The 18,391-nt window shown below is 50.6% G+C and overlaps 8 protein-coding genes across 8 annotated transcripts; 4 read left to right on the top strand and 4 right to left on the bottom strand.

The window, feature by feature from the left end:
* Positions 1 to 90: 90 nt before the first annotated feature.
* Positions 91 to 1,488, bottom strand: APA2 (bifunctional AP-4-A phosphorylase/ADP sulfurylase). Its single transcript, XM_062893215.1, has 2 exons — positions 1,072 to 1,488; positions 91 to 1,000 (listed from the first exon to the last, which is right to left on the bottom strand). The coding sequence occupies exons 1-2, from the start codon at positions 1,225 to 1,227 to the stop codon at positions 173 to 175; spliced, it is 984 nt and encodes a 327-aa protein (XP_062738932.1). The 5' UTR covers positions 1,228 to 1,488; the 3' UTR covers positions 91 to 172.
* A 1,415-nt stretch (positions 1,489 to 2,903) lies between these two features.
* Positions 2,904 to 4,471, top strand: QC762_703660 (uncharacterized protein; the record flags this gene model as incomplete). The annotated part of the gene is made up of 3 exons (XM_062893216.1): positions 2,904 to 3,104; positions 3,164 to 3,356; positions 3,417 to 4,471. The coding sequence occupies 3 exons, from the start codon at positions 2,904 to 2,906 to the stop codon at positions 4,469 to 4,471; spliced, it is 1,449 nt and encodes a 482-aa protein (XP_062738931.1).
* Positions 4,472 to 5,737: 1,266 nt separating this feature from the next.
* Positions 5,738 to 9,353, top strand: HNWD-pc18 (HNWD NOD-like receptor pc18; the record flags this gene model as incomplete). The annotated part of the gene is made up of 2 exons (XM_062884246.1): positions 5,738 to 8,020; positions 8,070 to 9,353. The coding sequence occupies 2 exons, from the start codon at positions 5,738 to 5,740 to the stop codon at positions 9,351 to 9,353; spliced, it is 3,567 nt and encodes a 1,188-aa protein (XP_062738930.1).
* A 3,388-nt stretch (positions 9,354 to 12,741) lies between these two features.
* QC762_703665 (uncharacterized protein) lies at positions 12,742 to 13,434 on the top strand. The gene is made up of 2 exons (XM_062893217.1): positions 12,742 to 13,146; positions 13,212 to 13,434. Exons 1-2 carry the CDS (start codon positions 12,783 to 12,785, stop codon positions 13,400 to 13,402), a joined length of 555 nt encoding a protein of 184 aa, XP_062738929.1. The 5' UTR covers positions 12,742 to 12,782; the 3' UTR covers positions 13,403 to 13,434.
* Positions 13,435 to 13,557: 123 nt separating this feature from the next.
* QC762_703670 (uncharacterized protein) lies at positions 13,558 to 14,202 on the bottom strand (the record flags this gene model as incomplete). Its single annotated transcript, XM_062893218.1, has 2 exons — positions 13,558 to 13,959; positions 14,024 to 14,202. The coding sequence occupies 2 exons, from the start codon at positions 14,200 to 14,202 to the stop codon at positions 13,752 to 13,754; spliced, it is 387 nt and encodes a 128-aa protein (XP_062738928.1). The 3' UTR covers positions 13,558 to 13,751.
* A 457-nt stretch (positions 14,203 to 14,659) lies between these two features.
* QC762_0105040 (uncharacterized protein) lies at positions 14,660 to 15,764 on the bottom strand (the record flags this gene model as incomplete). Its single annotated transcript, XM_062884245.1, has 4 exons — positions 15,356 to 15,764; positions 15,192 to 15,243; positions 14,894 to 15,138; positions 14,660 to 14,829 (listed from the first exon to the last, which is right to left on the bottom strand). The coding sequence occupies exons 1-4, from the start codon at positions 15,369 to 15,371 to the stop codon at positions 14,660 to 14,662; spliced, it is 483 nt and encodes a 160-aa protein (XP_062738927.1). The 5' UTR covers positions 15,372 to 15,764.
* Positions 15,765 to 16,335: 571 nt separating this feature from the next.
* QC762_0105030 (uncharacterized protein) lies at positions 16,336 to 16,659 on the top strand (the record flags this gene model as incomplete). The annotated part of the gene is made up of 1 exon (XM_062884244.1): positions 16,336 to 16,659. The coding sequence occupies one exon, from the start codon at positions 16,336 to 16,338 to the stop codon at positions 16,657 to 16,659; it is 324 nt and encodes a 107-aa protein (XP_062738926.1).
* Positions 16,660 to 16,875: 216 nt separating this feature from the next.
* On the bottom strand, positions 16,876 to 18,279 carry QC762_703680 (uncharacterized protein; the record flags this gene model as incomplete). The annotated part of the gene is made up of 2 exons (XM_062893219.1): positions 16,876 to 17,625; positions 17,688 to 18,279. 2 exons carry the CDS (start codon positions 18,277 to 18,279, stop codon positions 17,102 to 17,104), a joined length of 1,116 nt encoding a protein of 371 aa, XP_062738925.1. The 3' UTR covers positions 16,876 to 17,101.
* Between the last annotated feature and the right edge of the window lie 112 nt (positions 18,280 to 18,391).

Genomic DNA, 18,391 nt, shown 5'->3' with positions numbered 1-18,391 from the left:
TTGTGCTGCTAAATGAGTTGCTCGGTGTGTTTCCTTTCATGAAATTGTTTTCTATTTACCGATACGGGTGGCTGGCCTATTTTGGTATCCAACGCATGTAAAGTGGTGTTCAAAAACGGGAAGATGGCAGACAAAAAGAATTAGTTATTAGTATAATGAGTTGATAGCGTATTTACATCTTGGCCCGGTTAGGCACACCTATCCTCCCCAACACTTGGTTGACTTGGTCTGGATCCTCTCTCAGGGCATTCCACTCCATCTCTGACCTTACCAGCGCCGTCCCCGCGAGGACAGTCCCGTTGAGCGCTAAGTTTCCCACCTCTTGCCCGTCTTTATCCCTGACCACCCCTCCCTCTGTCAACCGCGGCACCACCGCCATTGTGTTGTTTGTCATGGCGAGGTTGTAACTTATCTGCGCTTCGCCCTCGTGTTTGATATCCTCCGCTACTCCCAACACTGCTTCGCAGGCTTGGTTGTACAACTCCAGATACACCCTCCTCAGTTCCTCTCCATCACCACCCAACCCTTCAATATCCCTAGCAAAAACCTCAAACGGTAACTTCCCCCTTGTGTTTGGGTCTGTCAATCCCTTAGCAAGAACATCCCATTCCCCCTCCAACCCCTCCTTCATGTTCTCCACCGGGAGCAGTTGCAGATGGCGATGGGGCTGGCTCGCCCCGCTGTGGTCTCCTGAGTTAAAGAAGACGAACAACTCTTTGTTGTGCCGGGCGTACGCATCAATACACGCGTAGGCAGCTGCCAAGTCGTCTGCTTCGAGGAGGTGAGTTTGGGGTTTGAAGGCTGAGGTGGAGAGGATGAAGTGCTCGGGGACGACGGCGAATTTGTTGAGGACTAGGTTGTGCGATGGGGGACTCGTTCCGAAAGGGGTGATGAGCATTTCTTGTGTGGGGGAGGCGAAGGGGTTGAAGAAGAGCTTGGGGGTTGTGACGCTGGGGGGTTTGGGTTTTGAGGCCAGGGAGGGCGAGTAGCGGAGTTGGAACTGAGATGTTAGTTAGGGAGGGGGGGAGGGTGGGGGGGGGGAAGTACGGAAAAGGGGAGAAGGAAACATACAGGAATGGAGTTGATGGTTAGAAGGGTGACGGAGGTGGGGTAGAAGTTGACGGTTTTGGTGGCTACGGAGCGGGAGAAGGCGGTTGCGACGAGGGAGGGGAGGTTGGGTGGGAGATGGGGCGTTGGGCGCATTTTGTTGGAGGGGGTGGTCGCCATGGTTGAGGAGGGGGCTGTTTGTTGACAAAGTGTGTTGGAGGAGGGGAAAAAAGGGTGGGAATAGCTTCGATGAGGTCATTTGACGGTGGTCTGTGCGCGTGTTGGCTCAGTGCCAAGACAGGCTACGTTTCTGATGGTAGAAATGACCACAAAAATGGTGGTTGAAGAGTTGATGGAGTTGCTAAGTAGGTAATTTCCAATGAAAGCTGGGATACTGCCATAGTTTTCATGATGCGTTGTTCACATAGAAGACCATCCAAGCCTTGGGAAACCTAACGAAGCTCAGCTGCCCAGCCTTCTACTTTGTGGCCACTGTACTATCCCCCGCATCCCCACAGGTTGGCGCCAGCAGGTCTCGAACCTACCTTGGGTTCAAGATACGGCCTCACAACTTCAGTACAGAGGCACTTTTCTTTCCTCCAATTCGAGGAATGTCATGAGCTATCAAGTTCTACTACAACATCAAGTGGTGGGTGCCCAGAATGATGAATTAGGGGCCGAGATAGAGCGTCCATAGATAAGGCCCAATTACACATGGGTGGTTGTAGCCACTTCTATGTGGTATGATCGGCTGGTGGTCTTATTTCACTCACAGATTATGAGTGTTGTGATTGGTGACGGGGCATCCGGTCCAGTCCCGGTACAGATGCAACTGACTGGCACAGATAAATAAATAGATGAGGGTGAGTGGGGGCCAAGATGAACCTTCTAGGGAGTAGTTATCCACGGAATTGCGTTTATGTCGACCGTTCCCTTCGGAGGAGTAGATTGCATGGTAACCTTGGTCACAAAGAACGCATTTCGTTCGACCGTGTCAGGTTGCATTGCATTCATGGCACAAGCCCCTATACAGGTTACTTCTCAACTGCCATTTCGGCTTTTGGGGATTGAGTCTTCCCCCCAATCACTTACACCCATACCTACCTCAAGTTCCCATCCTCGGTTGAGTTCTAATCAAAATAAACATCATCGGGAAGCTGCTGATACCCGTCCACCATGGCCCTTGACAAAATTCAAGCTCAAGGTTTCACAATCCTACACCCTGTACAAGGAGAGACGAGTAACGGCAGGCCTGTAGCAGAGTAAGTCTAGGCCTGGATGTTAGTCCCATGTTGAATACTGAGTATCGCAGCATCATACTTGTTCATGGCCTTCAAGGTCACCCAAAACGAACCTGGTTATATACGTCGAGGACCCAAGATCAGCGGCGCGATAGCTCGTCGCGGAAACGTTGGAAAGGAGCACTTGCTGAACTTATGAGTCCGAAATCTGGTAGCTCCGCCTCCGTTGGCAATGCAGGGCCATCAGTCGCGTCATCGTCTGTTGACGATGGTGTGTATTGGCCAGGGGATTTGCTCCCGCCAGACTGCCCGAATGCAAGAATCATGGTGTGGGGTTACGATACAGTTATCAGCAGAGGCTATGCACCAACCGACGAGTCCAGTTTGTTTGGACATGCGAAAAACCTCCTTTATGCCCTCAACCGAATAAGACCTCAAGACCGAAAGATCGTGTTCGTCGCGCATTCACTGGGAGGCTTGATTGTCAAAGAAATGTTGCGACGATCGCAGGCCGACGAAGATTCGCACATTCAGAATATCATCTAGTCGACAGCAGCTGTGATATTCCTAGGCACACCGCATAGAGGTAGTCATGAATTTGCACGACTTGGAGATATGGTCAGAAAGGTCGCCAGCACCATCCTGAGAGTGGACAGTAACGAGACAATTATTCGAGCTCTGGGCCTTGATTCACCAGAGCAAGAACTCTCCCGGGAGTCATTTCTCCAACAATGGCGCACATATGGGTTTCTGGTCAAAACCTTTCAGGAAAGCCAAGCCTTTTCGGGTGCGAACCTCGGTCTTTTGAATGGAAAGGTACCTATTTTCATGCTGAACCTCGCAGGGCTATGGATGTGGGCTAACTCGACGGACAGATAGTGCCGGATACATCGTCGTTACTCGATGACCCCCGAGAGCATGCAGAAGTTATACATGCAGACCATCGAAACATGACCAAATTCAGCGGGCGAGATGATCCAAATTACCTCAAGGTGCTGGGAGAAATCCAAAGGGGGATAAACTCCGCCAGTGTCAAGTCGAATTTGAACATATCTGAGGAGGAGAAAAGTAAGCGACATCCCATAATCATTCTCTGAAATCCTTCGAGTCGCTAATCAACCTTTCCAGAGGAGTGTTTGGGCAGTCTCTACTATGAAGCATTGTTTAGCAGACAACGGACGATCAAGAATGCCATACCAAAAACACGCGAGTGGTTTTACCATTCCAGTGTTTTCCAAACTTGGTACTCGAGAAAGAGAGCTTCAACCGACCGCGGGCTTCTGCGGTTGAAAGGAAAGCCAGGAGCTGGAAAATCCACGGTGATGAAATACGCACTTGGTCAGCTGGAATGTCTTGAGGGGAGTCGCAGCAATGTCGCGAGCTTCTACTTCAATGCTCGCGGGAATGCCATGGAAAAGTCGCCTCTTGGTCTCCTTCGGTCAGTCCTCCACCAACTATGCCTCCAGGACTGTCAAATCTTGGCTAAATTCTCCCAGACCTACCAGAGAAGGCAGAGTTGCGATGGTGGCAGTTATCTTCCATGGTCAGAGCTGGAGCTGGAGAGCTTTTTTGAGAAAGCATTCAAAGAAAGCAGTACCCGGCGCACGTTCATCTTCATTGATGCTCTTGATGAGTGCAGCGAAGAAAGCGTACGCGAAGCCGTCTACTTCATTGATCGGCTTGCACAAACCGCATTGGAAGGCGAAGTCTTGCTCAACATCTGCCTCTCAAGCAGACATTATCCGGCCATCAGGATTCCCAACTGCCCAGAAGTCGTTGTCGAGGCGCACAATGACTCTGATATCTCAACATACATCCGAGACAAGTTGCGTTTTATCCCCGCTAGCGAGAGAAACGAAGCACATGCGATCCAAGCGTTCCTGGAGGAAATGGCGTCAGGTGTTTTTCTCTGGGTCGTTTTGGTGGTGGAGCTTGTTGTGCGAGATATCAATTCCGGACAACCCATGAGCAAAGTGGCCAAGAGAGTGAAGGGTGTACCGAAAGACATGGAGGACTTATACCACCAACTCTTCCGCAGCCTCACCCCTGACGAGCTTACATTCTCCGTGCCCCTCATTCAATGGGTCCTACTTCATAAGGACTACTTGCCACGAACCGGAAACGGTTACTCTTCAGACGCCCCTCCCAAGATTCCCAGAACCCGAGCTGACGGAGGAATTTGATTTCTTCATCTGGCGGTCCGATTGTCCAGCATCAGCGGAGCTCCAACCAGGCAAAATTTGTCCGATTGGGGATACATTCACCCTGCCGCTCCGCCACCTACAGATCGAATCCTCAGGCTTATCAACAGCACGTCGCGCGGTTTGATTGAGTACAATGCCGACGGCCGTGTACAGTTTGTTCTTTCCGGTCGGGGGAAATGTTTTGCCGTTTTCGGACTCGTTTATGGGGTGTCACAATAACAAGTGGCACCCCACCCTCTTTGCTTTTGTTGTTATTTTCATCATATCTGAAAATAACTGTCACTGCCACGTTGAAATTAGCTTATCGTTTCCAGTAGCAGCAAACTATGTATAAGTTAAGATATATCTAACGTTATAGACTAATGGGTCGAAAGAGTCTGGTGGAAACGGTGACGAATTTCGAAAATGAAATCAAATAGGGGTCTCAGGGATGGACATTTAAAGTGGTGGCTCTCCGACAAACTCTTCGAATAAACTATACAGCTCTCTATCTGTGTGACGAACCCCTGTACAGAATCTCTGAAAGGGATACAGGTTGAAGGCAACTTCTGGTATTTTTGTTTTGATAGCTTTGGATTTTAATTTGCAGTACTGAAATCTGTAAATAAATTCAAGGGTAATAGTACTTCGTAGTACTTGCAAGATTGTGGCGGTTCCAGAGCCCAGTCTCTCTAAGAGTGATTCTCTAAAGGTTAGTCTGGGTTGTAAAAGGGTGTAGCCAAACCGGTGCACGGCAAAGGTGCTCTCTCAACGAGTTACCTTCACAAGATAATTAGTTCTTATTGGTTCGGGACGTCCCGTGCTTTTGCGTGCGCTGCCTAGCTGCCAATCCATCAACGCCCAACACGAGGGGTCGAGGAAGCCCAAAGCCGATTGCGATAGCAACATCAATCACTTCAAAGCTTCGAGCCCACCGAGACTCGCAATACCATGGTCAACCGTCCCGTGTCTCTCTCTAACAGCAGCTACACCTCTGAACAGCTTGCGTTCTCCTACTCTACCCTTGCGCGCCCCTCATCACGATCGGTCGAAGCCCGCGATAGTTCTTAAACACATTACAAAGGGTCTTCCTCATACACTATAACTACCCAGTAAGATAAATTCCAACACCAGACAATCGCGGCGCGCTATTTACTTCAGTTTCTAATTATTTTGTTCCAGCAGATCGCAAATATCCTCGTCTATCTATCGCACCTACCGCTCCGCCCTTTCACCTTTCCGGTCGAGCCTCGGCGGTCCCGAACCATGCGTCTCCTGGAACGTGATGATGCCGGCGAGATCCGCCCGACGAAGGACCTGCCCAGCGACAAGATTCCGCCATATGCGATTCTTTCACACACATGGGGCCCCGATGAGGAGGAAGTCAGCTACAAAGATTTAAAGGACGGCAGAGCCGTAAGCAAACTCGGCTACAACAAGATCCGGTTTTGCGCAGATCAAGCTTGGCGTGACGGGCTGAAATTCTTCTGGGTAGACACATGCTGTATCGATAAGTCCAACAGCACTGAGCTTCAGGAGGCGATCAACTCTATGTTCAGGTGGTATCGCGATGCGGCTAAGTGCTATGTCTATCTTACAGACGTCTCATCATACAAGCGAGACGCTGACGGCGATCCTAGTTGGAAATGGGCTTTTCAGAAATGCAAATGGTTTACTCGAGGATGGACCCTCCAAGAACTTATTGCTCCGACATCAGTCGAATTCTTTTCAAGGGAGAAGGCGCGCATTGGAGACAGGAACTCTCTAGAGCGAATGATCCACGACGTAACGGGAATTCCCCTCGAGGCCCTCCGAGGTAGTCCTTTGTCTGATTTCAGTGTCCATGACCGGATGGCATGGATGAAGCAACGCAATACAACACGTGAAGAAGACATGGCATACTCGCTTTTCGGTATCTTCGACGTCCATCTGCCTCTTATATACGGCGAAGGAAAAGAGAAGGCCCTTGAGCGATTGCGAGAGAAGATTGGGAAGGATGACGGCTGTCTGGCCGACCTGCGTGTCACCGACTCTCGCCACGATAAGAAGCGGATCGAAGCTGCCAAGGGCGGTCTCCTGAAAGACTCCTACTGTTGGGTTCTCAGCAACGTCCAATTCCAACAATGGCGCGACGGTGACGATCAACGGCTGCTCTGGATCAAAGGCGACCCCGGCAAAGGCAAGACTATGTTGCTCTGCGGCATCATCGACGAATTAAAAAAGTCTACACCACCTGGCCTTCTATCCTTCTTCTTTTGCCAAGCCACCGACTCGCGCATTAATAATGCCACTGCCGTCCTCCGCGGTCTAGTCTACCTTCTTGTCAGCCAACAACCAGCACTCATCTCACACGTACGACGACCTTATGATCATGCAGGAAAAAAGATGTTTGAGGATCCTAACGTATGGGTTGTCCTGTGTGAGATCTTTACTAGCATTCTACAAGATCCCGGCTTGAAAATGACGTATTTGATCATCGACGCGCTTGATGAATGCGTGACAGACTTGCCGCAGCTTCTCGAGCTGATCACCCGGACCTCATGCACATCCTCCCCAATCAAGTGGATCGTCTCGAGTCGCAATTGGCCGGATATCGAAGAGCAATTGGAAACTGCCACGCAGAAAGCGAGGCTAAGCCTCGAGCTCAACGCCGAATCTATCTCTACTGCTGTCAACGCATTTATCCAAAACAGGGTAGATCAACTGGCACCGAAAACGAAATACGATGCCAACATGATAGGCAAGATTCAGGATTACTTACACTCCCACGCAAATGGCACGTTTCTGTGGGTGGCGTTGGTCTGCCAGGCGCTCGCGGATCCAAAGGTTAAGAAGCGGCATATATTAGCAAAGTTACAGACATTTCCGCGCGGACTAGACTCTTTATATGCGCGGATGCTGGAGCAGATTGGCCATTCCGAGGATGCAGAGCTTTGCAAGCAGATTCTTGCCGTCGCCGCAGCCGTTCGCCGACCTATCAGCCTTGATGAACTCGCCTCTCTTATTGAGATGCCGGATGACGTTTCCGATGATCCGGAGTCCTTGGAAGAGATTGTTAAGCTTTGCGGCTCGTTCTTGATCATCCGAGAACAAACGGTCTATTTCGTCCACCAATCGGCCAAGGACTTTCTCCTCGGCACGGCTTCGGACAAAGCCTCCAACAAAGCTTCTCAAGAAGCTTTCAAGCTGGTTTTCCCTACTGGGATGGAGGATGTGAGCTATATCATCTTCTGGAGGTCACTGAATGTTATGTCTCAGAAGCTGCGACGAGACATATACTGCTTAAATGCACCGGGATTCTCGATTGACAACGTCCGAGTGCCAGACCCGGACCCGCTAGCAACGATACGATATTCATGCATCTACTGGATTGATCATTTACGTGATTTAGTCTCTAGCACAAGCTCAAAATGGGTTCATCTTTTACAAGATGATGGGGATATCCACAGATTCCTTACATCGAAGTATCTTTACTGGCTTGAAGCTCTTAGTCTACTCCGAGCTTTACCAGAGGGCATCGATGCCATACGACAGTTAGAGAGCTTATTGGTAAGTATGAGACCACTAGAAGCTATAAGCTGGTCTAACAGTAGTATAGGGACATACCATTCGAGGGAGGTTAATAGCTATCGTCCGGGATGCATATCGGTTTGCGCTGTCCTACAGGATGATAATTGAGAAAGCCCCTCTTCAAGCATACGCATCAGCCCTTGTATTTGCACCGACTAACAGTATAATAAAAAGATTCTTCAAGAAGGAAGAGCCTGGCTGGATTAGCACAATATCAGCTGTAGAAGCGGAATGGAATGCCTGCACACAGACGTTAGAGGGCCATGGCGGCTGGGTCGAGTCGGTCGCGTTCTCGCCGGACGGCCAGCGCTTGGCATCGGGCCCGCACGACAACACCATCAAGATCTGGGATGCGGCATCGGGGACCTGTACACAGACGTTAGAGGGCCATGGCAGCTTGGTCCGGTCGGTCGCGTTCTCGCCGGACGGCCAGCGCGTGGCATCGGGCTCGCACGACAACACCATCAAGATCTGGGATGCGGCATCGGGGACCTGTACACAGACGTTAGAGGGCCATGGCGACTGGGTCTTGTCGGTCGCGTTCTCGCCGGACGGCCAGCGCGTGGCATCGGGCTCGCACGACAACACCATCAAGATCTGGGATGCGGCATCGGGGACCTGTACACAGACGTTAGAGGGCCATGGCAGCTTGGTCCAGTCGGTCGCGTTCTCGCCGGACGGCCAGCGCGTGGCATCGGGCTCGTGCGACTACACCATCAAGATCTGGGATGCGGCATCGGGGACCTGTACACAGACGTTAGAGGGCCATGGCAGCTTGGTCCAGTCGGTCGCGTTCTCGCCGGACGGCCAGCGCGTGGCATCGGGCTCGTGCGACTACACCATCAAGATCTGGGATGCGGCATCGGGGACCTGTACACAGACGTTAGAGGGCCATAGCCACTGGGTCTTGTCGGTCGCGTTCTCGCCGGACGGCCAGCGCGTGGCATCGAGCTCGAGCAACAACACCATCAAGATCTGGGATGCGGCATCGGGGACCTGTACACAGACGATAAATGTTAATTCAGCTGCTACCCATCTATCGTTCGACCATACCAACGCTTACATTAATACGAATATCGGGCGTATCCAAATAGCCACGACTACCATAGAAAGTCCGAATCAGCTAAGTAGTCCGGTGTGTTATTCGTATGGTTTAGGACAAGACTACCGCTGGATTACTTGCAATAACCAGAACGTGTTATGGTTGCCACCAGAATATCATGCAAGCGCTTCTGCTATGCAAGGATGCAAAATAGTTCTTGGTTGTTACTCAGGGCGTGTTATAATATTTTTATTTTCTCGAGATGTTTGACATTTCGACCTTCATCTTCTTTCTCCTATATTTCTTTTTCCTTATTTACCACCAAAGGGGTGGAGTATATTTATAGACCAAATAATTCTTGCATTTCAATCCTGCATCAAGACGATGCATATTTCCACGTTTAGCTGGCAATATCATGGTTTGCAGCTTCTTCCAAAACGACAGGTTAGTCGATAACGTAAAATAAGCTTGTGGCAATAGCAATTGGGCCCAGCAGTGGTTCGAAGGAGGCGTAGTATTATCACGCGCTCCAGCTAGCTTGCCACAGAGATTTGGAACTGGTGGGTTAGTGTTAAGCCGAGGTCCTGCACCCTTTGAGGTGTTTAACTGTGGTAGGGATATAATTGGTCCGTATAAGATCTTACTGGTTTTCCCCTGGTGGCCCTTTTGGGTGTGGGGTCTTCGTTGCCGCACAGTAAGTGTCACCGCCTTATCAAATGCACAAGGAGTCGATAAGTCTAGAGAGGCAGAGTTTCGAGGATCTGGGATCTGTGGCTGGGCTCGAGGACGTAAACAACCTTATATTTGTCCAATACGCGGTGAGGCGAGGTCGAGGAGTTCAGCTGTGCCGCAGGGATCAATAAACTCAGCCAAATCTTCGGCAAAGGCGTGACTTAAGGTAGCATAGTACGATCATGAAAACGAGCTGGCAAAGTTAGTACCTATCCAGTGATAAAAGAATAGAATTGGGCAGTTAACTATCACGCCTCTCGGGAATGCATTCTCCATGTATGCCTCATTGGCACTAGGATCCCGAAATTTATTTTTGACGCCCCGTTTATTTTCAAGTTTTATTTTCTGTTGGCGCTTATGCGCCTGAGGCCATTGGAAGATGGGGGGTGGTAAATGTAAAAATGGGAGAGAAATCTTCCTTAGTTTTTGGCAGTACGCCTTCCAGAATCAGCATTGGATTTCCCTCGAAAGGATAGTCTGGATGTTCACGAAACAGTCAGGGAGTTCTTCCTTACAGGCCCGGGCTTCGGACTGCTCGACAGCTCGCTGCAGCAAAACCCCCTAGGCCGTGGATATATGGCGCTTGTCACAGGTTGCCTCAACGCACTCGACCTGCCTGAACACTCTGAGCTCACCACCACAGTCAAAATAATTCACCTACACACTCTCTGGGCTCTTGATGATTATTTTAAGGGTTTTGAGATGTATCAGGCGTGGAATCCACGGCTCCTCGACAGGCTCCAGCATCCGCAGTCCAACGCATGGAGAAGATTGCGCAAGAACGAAGAGACTGTCCTGGGCTACATGATTCGAAATCGTCTTGCTACGGGTGTTCTTGCCTTATTGGAGAGAGGCGTGCACCCTGATGACGTGGGAGGTGCCCCCAGTCCCATAGGGGGTCTGATAACAGCATTTGACAGGAGCGCGGCGCATGATTCATTGTTGTTGGACGAACTCTTACAGTCCGGCGCCGATCTTGAGCGCCAGAACGAGACCGTCGACGGTGGACGCTTGGCTACCTTGGAGAGAGACGGTGTCGAAATGATTGATCGCTTGGTGGTTCACCTCGTGAAGTCGTACGGGGACGGGGCTTTGCAAACGGCCATCGACAATTTGAAGACGATGAAAGAGTTCTGGCCTTACTATGACGCCCTCTTGATGAAACTGACGGCACGTGCTGCCGAGATCAACGCCCTTCCTACACAGCATACAACGCTCTTCAGGGACCCCAAAACACATCGAGACAGTGTTGGGCACTGCGACCATGGCGGTTACCCTCAAGCCTGTGTAGATGGGTCGCAGGGTTTAGCAGAGTCTTCCCTTGACGAAGTACTTGAAACAGTGTGTGGCCATCTTCTCCGTCATGGAGCCGACCCGAATCTTCGAGACAAAGACCAGAGAACACCCCTTCATCATGCAGTCATGAACTTATGCCCGAGAGCTGCGGCCCGCATCATCGCAGGTGGGGTTGATGTGAACGCTGTCGGTTCCAATGGATGGAACGCCTTGCATTATGCCGCCTTTTATTTCAGTCGAGGTGATCAAGACGCACAGTTGAGCGGGGAAATGGCCAAGTTGCTGACGAACTCGGGTTGTTCACGGAATACACTGAACAATGATAACAAAACCCCTATGGATCTTGCAAGTTCTATTCCCAGAGTATATGGCTTCCCTTCTGTACAACCATTGTCACACGGCAAAAGCCAACCACCCGCAACCACGGCCAGCAACACTGCCGATACCACCGCAAGAAGGGGTAACTGCAAGTTGTGAACCTCTCGTTGAAAGCGAGGCAGGCAATCTGAAGGCATGGCGGTTATCAAAGGAAGCCCACTGGCCCCTGAGATATTGAGGAACTTGGCAGCGGCTCGAGGCCACTGGGCACGGACCACCTGACGATGGATAAATACGCGTCTCTGAGATCTGTTTGTATTCCTAGACGTTCTTCTTACTCATCACGCTCTTCGAGGCCATTGAAGATTATAAAGCCTGAATTGAACCATGAAGTTCCAAGCCCTGATATTACAGCCCTTGTCACAACCATGGCATGGACCGAACCGGTTGTCCGAAGAAGAGCTAGGGCTATTATTTAGCGACCCAAACAACAACCCTCGGTCTGCATGATGGACTTGCGACCCGTGAGAGCCTTCATTTGATCCTGCAAGTGCCAATAGGGGTAAGAGTTCGATAATCTAGGATTACTGGGCCAGGGAGGCACTGGGCCAGGTCATGCCTCGGCTGTTGAAGAACTACCTAGGTTAGGTAGTCAGTCAGTCTGAGGTTACATAAGGTTGCCCAACGACGCTGAGTAAGAACCTGACTGATCAAGCGGGTCTAGGATTTATAATCGAAGTGCATAGCGTCGCCCTTCGCTACAATCTCGAAGCTCTCGGTTACGAGATTAGCGTCTTGCGTACATGCCCGGGATGGCAAGCTGACACTTCACGAACAGCCCTTTTCGACCCTTATGTCATCATGCAGACTCCACCTCCTTGCTTAGTCCACCCTGGTGCTGATGTTCCTGCAGCATAGAACAAAAAGAGAGTTACGAGCTGCTGAATCTTTTCACTGGAGTAACTATATGCTGATGCCAAGGCTGTACCACTGGTCCACTTGCTCCCCTACCTTTGCGAGATATCATGATGTTGACTCCAGTCAGTCGTTTTCGTCAGCAACTAGGCATGTAGGTGAGCTGTTGTAGATGCTCGGCTTTAGGAGCCACTATACAAATCATTGAATCAATGAAACGACAAGGCTCAGTTCCCACCTTGTTCGTTTACGACTTCCCATTTCAGAGATGGTAGATAGGCTGAACTTGCATCGTAGAACAGAAACTCCAAGTATAAGAGCCCCGTGTCCCGTCTCTCTCAACTGCTCTTCTTTCTTCACAACACCTACAACCTCATCGCCCCACCAGCCTAACAGCAATCTTCTCGGCGACCAAACAACCAAGTCCTTTCCATCAAAATGAAGGCCTCATTCTCCTCTGTTCTTGCCGCCTTGGCCGCTTTCAACACTGCCTTCGCTCTCCCCACCGAGGCCAGTGCCAGTAACGTGGCTAAGGCTGGGTTGCCTGAGGGACTTCCAGATGGTATCTACATCGAAAAGCTGGCCGATGATGGATCAGTCGCCTTTGAGCGTGTCGCAGATGTGAACATCACCGCGCCTGCCGAAGTGGCCTCGCTGCACAAACGCCAGGGCAGTTTTGGCCCTCACTGCGACTACAACCGAGCCGGATGGCTTGATTCCAATAACCGCCAGAACGCTATCAACGCGCTCGCCAACGGTTGTGGCGACGGTTGGTTTTTCAACTCACCGAGGGCTTGGTCGAGTAAGTCAATACAATATCCTTTTCATCAATCGAAGTGGTGTCATTCCAACTAACATTCAACGCAGGCGTGAATGGTGCCGTTGCATATGGCTGCAACTACCAGGGAGACAGAGGAACGACCTGCCGCCGCAATGAGATCCACAACTTTCTCGGTCAAACTACTAGCCACTGCGGAACCACGACTCCAGGCTGGTTCTCGTTTGGCCAGGGGACAGTGAGCTACGGCTACACCCTCCCCAATGTCGGTTTCTGCTAGGGCTAGCACCCTAGTCAGTCTTGACAAGCAAACGGGTGGGCGTGAGGGCGGGATCTGGACGATTCTGAACGGAGGGGTGGGGGTGCGTGGGAGACAATGACAGCATTTCTTTTTCACATTGATCGCACGGGTCTAGCTTAGCCTCGGCCCTACTTTCTTTCCTGTTCTAAGAGTAGCTACCTTGGATACATTTCACATTTGATACTAGATTCGCCGGCAGGAGCATGAACCTATATAACAAAACTTGCCCGATTTGCTAGCGGGTTTCTGTCGACATGTGTGTAGAATGCCAGAGCCTTTTTTTTATTCACAATGCTTAAAATCAACATGATAACAGACTAACAAACCCTCAGCTTTTGCCAACAGATGATGACTTCTTCCCTTCAGTGACCCAAGCATTGTAAGCCTTGTAGTCCTTGTTCACCGTTCCCTGTCGATGGTTCCCAACATCCTTTGGCAGGTACTTCTCCGCTACATCCCCGTTGGGAAAGCCACGTCCAGACTGAAAGACGTAGATACCGCCAAGCACGAAGATGGCGCCGATTAGAGTTGTTAGTCTAATGCAGAGCTGGTCAGTGCCTGCCTGTTCAAGAAACAGCCCTGACCTCTGTGATGACCTACTTGTTATCTCCAGGTCTGAATTTGGGAATGTAGGTTGAGCCTGGTTTACGAGTGACAAATGCCATGCGTCTCTTGGTGGAAACACCAGAAACGGGACGGATAGGAGGAAGCAGCGGAGGCATGCAGCCGGTACCGGCCATGAAGCTGCGTTGAACTGGGCGGAGGATGACACGGTTCATGCTGGCGTCGGTGGTGTACCTATGCTGGAGTGGTGAAGTAAAGCCAAATGATTGTGACACAGGTCATATGCCCTGTCTATTTGACCGAAACCGTCTCCTGTAAAGACTAGAAATCGGAGGAAAGCCATTTCCAGAGTACGGCGTGTAGGTGACGCAATGTCGAGGTCAGTGGTGTTGCGCGCCACCATAGGAGGTCTGAGCGGACTCGTCCCTTTTCATTCAATCCCTAAGCTTTCCGTGGTAGTTCCTTGCTTTCTGTAAACCAGTGGCGTAGTGAAAAAAAATAAAAGACGGCTTGCAAAGAACACTAAGATGACTACCTATTGACAGGGTAAGCTTGGCCCCTATTTACCCCTATTTTACCCGTCTCCACACAGCATCAGCACCATTCTAGATTCCAATCCCCACAAGAACGACCCCTTGCCCCTTTTTGTTCTCTATATACACATCCCGTATCTTACACCCCATAGCCAGTAGGCACCGGCACAGAAGTAGGACAAGGCAAATCATAAAAGAACGTCCCCCACCCGGTATAACACTGATAGCAAGGCGTCCTGGTCGGGCACACCGTCGTCGTCACTGTTTCAATCTCGACCTTCGAACAGCCGCATGACCTGGTGGCGGCAGCTATTTTCTTGTTATCAGCACACCTACTCTCCATTCAACGGGTCAGCAGAGATAGCAAATTTACCATCAATGATACAAAAGCCAGTCGAGCAGGTTAGATCGCACCCGCTGCTGGAGTAAAAAGTCTGGGTGCCGGTGAATGTGCAGGAGTCAGGTAGGCTGGTCATCTCCATTGTGGTTGGCGGAGAGTGTCCGTCGTCTGTTTGGGTGATGGTGGCGGTTGGGAAGTGCTCGGTTACGGTGCTGTAGCGGGTGGTGAATGAGGAGCAGCCGGCCCTGCGTGGTGTGGAGATTTTATTTGCGAGGGTGCTGCTCGAGATTAGTCTGCGATGAAATATGTAGTTCTTGAAGGGGGATGCTACCTGGCGAGAAAGAGTGCAAGTACAGAGACAAAAAGGCGGGTCATGTTAGCTGCTGTGGGCATGATTACAGGAGGTTAATTAGATGCAGGAACCATGATGAGGACAAGGAAGGTTTTATAGATAAGCAGTGAGACTTGATCTGGAAGGGACTGGGGTAGCCAAACCGGAACGACCAGACATCAGCGGTGATGTACGACTGAATCAGTGGAACGGGGGACTGAGAAACGCTCGGTGTGGGAATGAGGCTTCAAGTAGTCGCCCATCTCGCGACAGAACGGTTAGCCATCATGTGAGGTTGCATTAAATTCCAAGCCAACCATATTTCTTGGTTCGCTTGCACTGACAGCTCGCTTTTACCTATGTCAAAGGAAGAGATGGTAGAATATGACTGCTAACTGTCAAATCATAAGCTGCATCCCCTGGGCTTGTTCGTCAACAGCCTGCAGTGTCACCTCGTGTGCGACTTGGGGGGTATCAGTGCCCCGCATTCTTACCATTCATATCCATGGTCCGTACTAGATGTAGCATGATGCAGGGACGTTGAACCATCCGGACTGAAAGGGGTAAAAAGGGGGGCGGCCTATGGAACGTACGGGCCGCGGATCCAACAGCTGCAGCTATGATCGAAACTAAGCCGATAAAGTATTTGCTTTAAAATTAAAAGTGCAACGACTCTCATGGTTGTAAGTTGGCCTAGACATGATCGAACGTTCTTCCAAGGAAATGCAGTCCAAATACCAGGTAGCATAGCTTGAGGATCAGCTAAGATGCAGTTCCTTGCAAGTTACTGATGCCGATAATAGACTTGTTACTATGAGAAGAATGTGCCTTTGTCTTTCCTACTTGACGATTACAATATCTTTCCTTGCAAAAAAAGAAAACCCTTATTTGCGGAGTGCTCCTTTGTTGTAACCGCTAATTTTAAGAACAACTCCCTATGTTCAAGCGATCCTCTACCGCCACGGGACATGCTTCTTTGTGACTCGAAGTAGATATATAGAGCCATCTAGTTCACCATCAAATTCAATTCTTCAGGCCAACGCACCTCAGTCAATCAATCACAACCATCTATTCCATTTGTCAACGAATATATGTATATATATATACCCAACCAAGTCAGTCCCTACCAACACCAAAACCAAAGATGTCTTTCAGAATGAACATCAGCAACCTGCTCAACCCAACTCGGGACTCAGCCAAGTGTTCGAGGAGTAACACGACGAAGCAGAGTCAGTTTTGGGCCGGGCCTCCCGCTCAGGTTTCGTATGGCCCCAGGCCCCAGCCTGCCAAGTACAACGTCCAGCAGGGCAGACAGAACCTCAGCAAGCTTGGCAACATGCTTGCCAGCCTCCCTCCTGTTTCTACCCCCAACGGTAAGCCCAGGTACGACTTTCAAAAGTCTCAGAAGAACATCCGTACTCTGAGCAACATGTTGGAAAGCATGTCCGCCCCTTCCAAAAAGAGGTAAGGGGAGCGTGGACAGCATACCTAGCCAGCAGATGTAAAGCAACCAGGAAATATTCCTGAAGGCCTGGCACACCTTGCTCAACGGCCGAGCCCTTCATCGCAAAAAGCCCTAGACAAAAGTCATGGGACAGGATCGATAAGAACCAATCTAATTTCATTCGTACCAATTATTACAACTTTCTTTGTTGCCCCGAGTTATTGTCACCGGCGCATGTGATGATGTTCAGGAGATGAGTATTTTTATTAAGTATTAATAACAATAAAGAGATGTCAGCCGATGGCTAATCTGCTATCCAACAAATGCCGTAGGTATCATTAGCCCAAGACCCCAACGACTCACAAGGTGACAACCGCATGCTTATCCAACTCCGTAACTCCAGTCATTACCCAGCCTCACATTCCATATCCAAAGAGGTCATGATACACCCTTCCACTCTTTTGCATTACACCTTCAGACTCGCGACCCTCCTCCTCCTCCTGATTCTCCTAATAACCAAGAAAAACAGCCCACAAGCAAGCAGAAACATAATGGGCAGCCTCCAGCGTGATCCACCCACCGACTTGCCCAAATTCACAATCATAGCGGCATCATATGAGTGCCAGCTCGAGCTTCCAAGATGCTTGAATAGGGGCGTGTTGACAGGTCCGCTCAGCATATGCAGCTTTTTGTTGTCCTTGGTACCGCCCAAGATCTTCAACTTGCTGCGATCACCGCGGAAGAAGGCATGAATAGTGGAGGCGTAGTGACACCCAGTCGAGAACATGACTGTCGGATAGGGAAGTCCGAGCCAGTGCCTGTTGTACCTCTTCAGGTTGGCAACCAGCTCTCCGACAAACTCGTTGCCCTTCTCAGCCATCATGAAACCGATCGAGAAGCCAGTTGGGTTTGCGGCGGGAGCGACAAAGTCGAAGCGGCGGAGAGGGCCGAGGGCGCGCTTGCATTGGAGGTCCATATCCAAGATGACACCTGTGAAACACCAGTCAGTTTTTGCCGCCACCTTCCAAACTCGGAGAAGATAGAAAACCTACCCCCATATCGATACAAAACCATATACCTCAGCGCATCCACCTTCTGAATACCATACCTGTACCCCTCTTCCCCCTCCCACAGCCCCAGCATCTCAGGGTAGTGCTCCCTCACCAGCTCATCAGCCTTCTCGTCCGTCCACAACATGGCCTCCCACCCAGGATGCAACTCCACACACCTCTCCCTCGCCTCCTGCCACCCCTCCTTCTGGTTCTCCTGCGGCCCCAAGGCAATATGGTGCAATATACCCGGCACCCTATCCTCATATCCTTCCTCTCCCCTGGTCGACGTCTGATTAACATCATACGACTCAAACGTTACATCAAACCCATCATTCTCCACCGAGAGATAGAAACTCGAGGCACCCTGCCTCCATTTCAACAGCGGCAGCGCAGCAAGCGTGTACGAGTCATACACCAGATCCCTTGCGCACCAGAGCCCTACTATCGCAACAGTGATAAGCAAGCAGGCTATCCTCTGGAGGATGATACCAGACCGTCGCCGCGTGGAAGGGGAGGAGGTGCGGGAGGACCGAGGAGTTTTGGAAGTAGGGGTGGAGTGGTGGCGGGTGTGGTGGAGAGGAAGGAGGCCCATTTCTTTCGTTTGTGTTGTGCGATTGTTGTCATTCGCAACGGATTGTCGTAACGGTCGACCGAAGAACGGGGGAGACCGAGGGCCCGCGCTGGCAGTGTCAGGCTCTGAGACT

Source organism: Podospora pseudocomata, chromosome 7, assembly GCF_035222375.1.
Source record: "Podospora pseudocomata strain CBS 415.72m chromosome 7, whole genome shotgun sequence".
NCBI classification, from domain to species: Eukaryota; Fungi; Ascomycota; class Sordariomycetes; order Sordariales; family Podosporaceae; genus Podospora; species Podospora pseudocomata.
The sequence above is the reverse complement of the archived record's forward strand: the minus strand, read 5'-3'. Positions and strand labels throughout refer to the sequence as shown.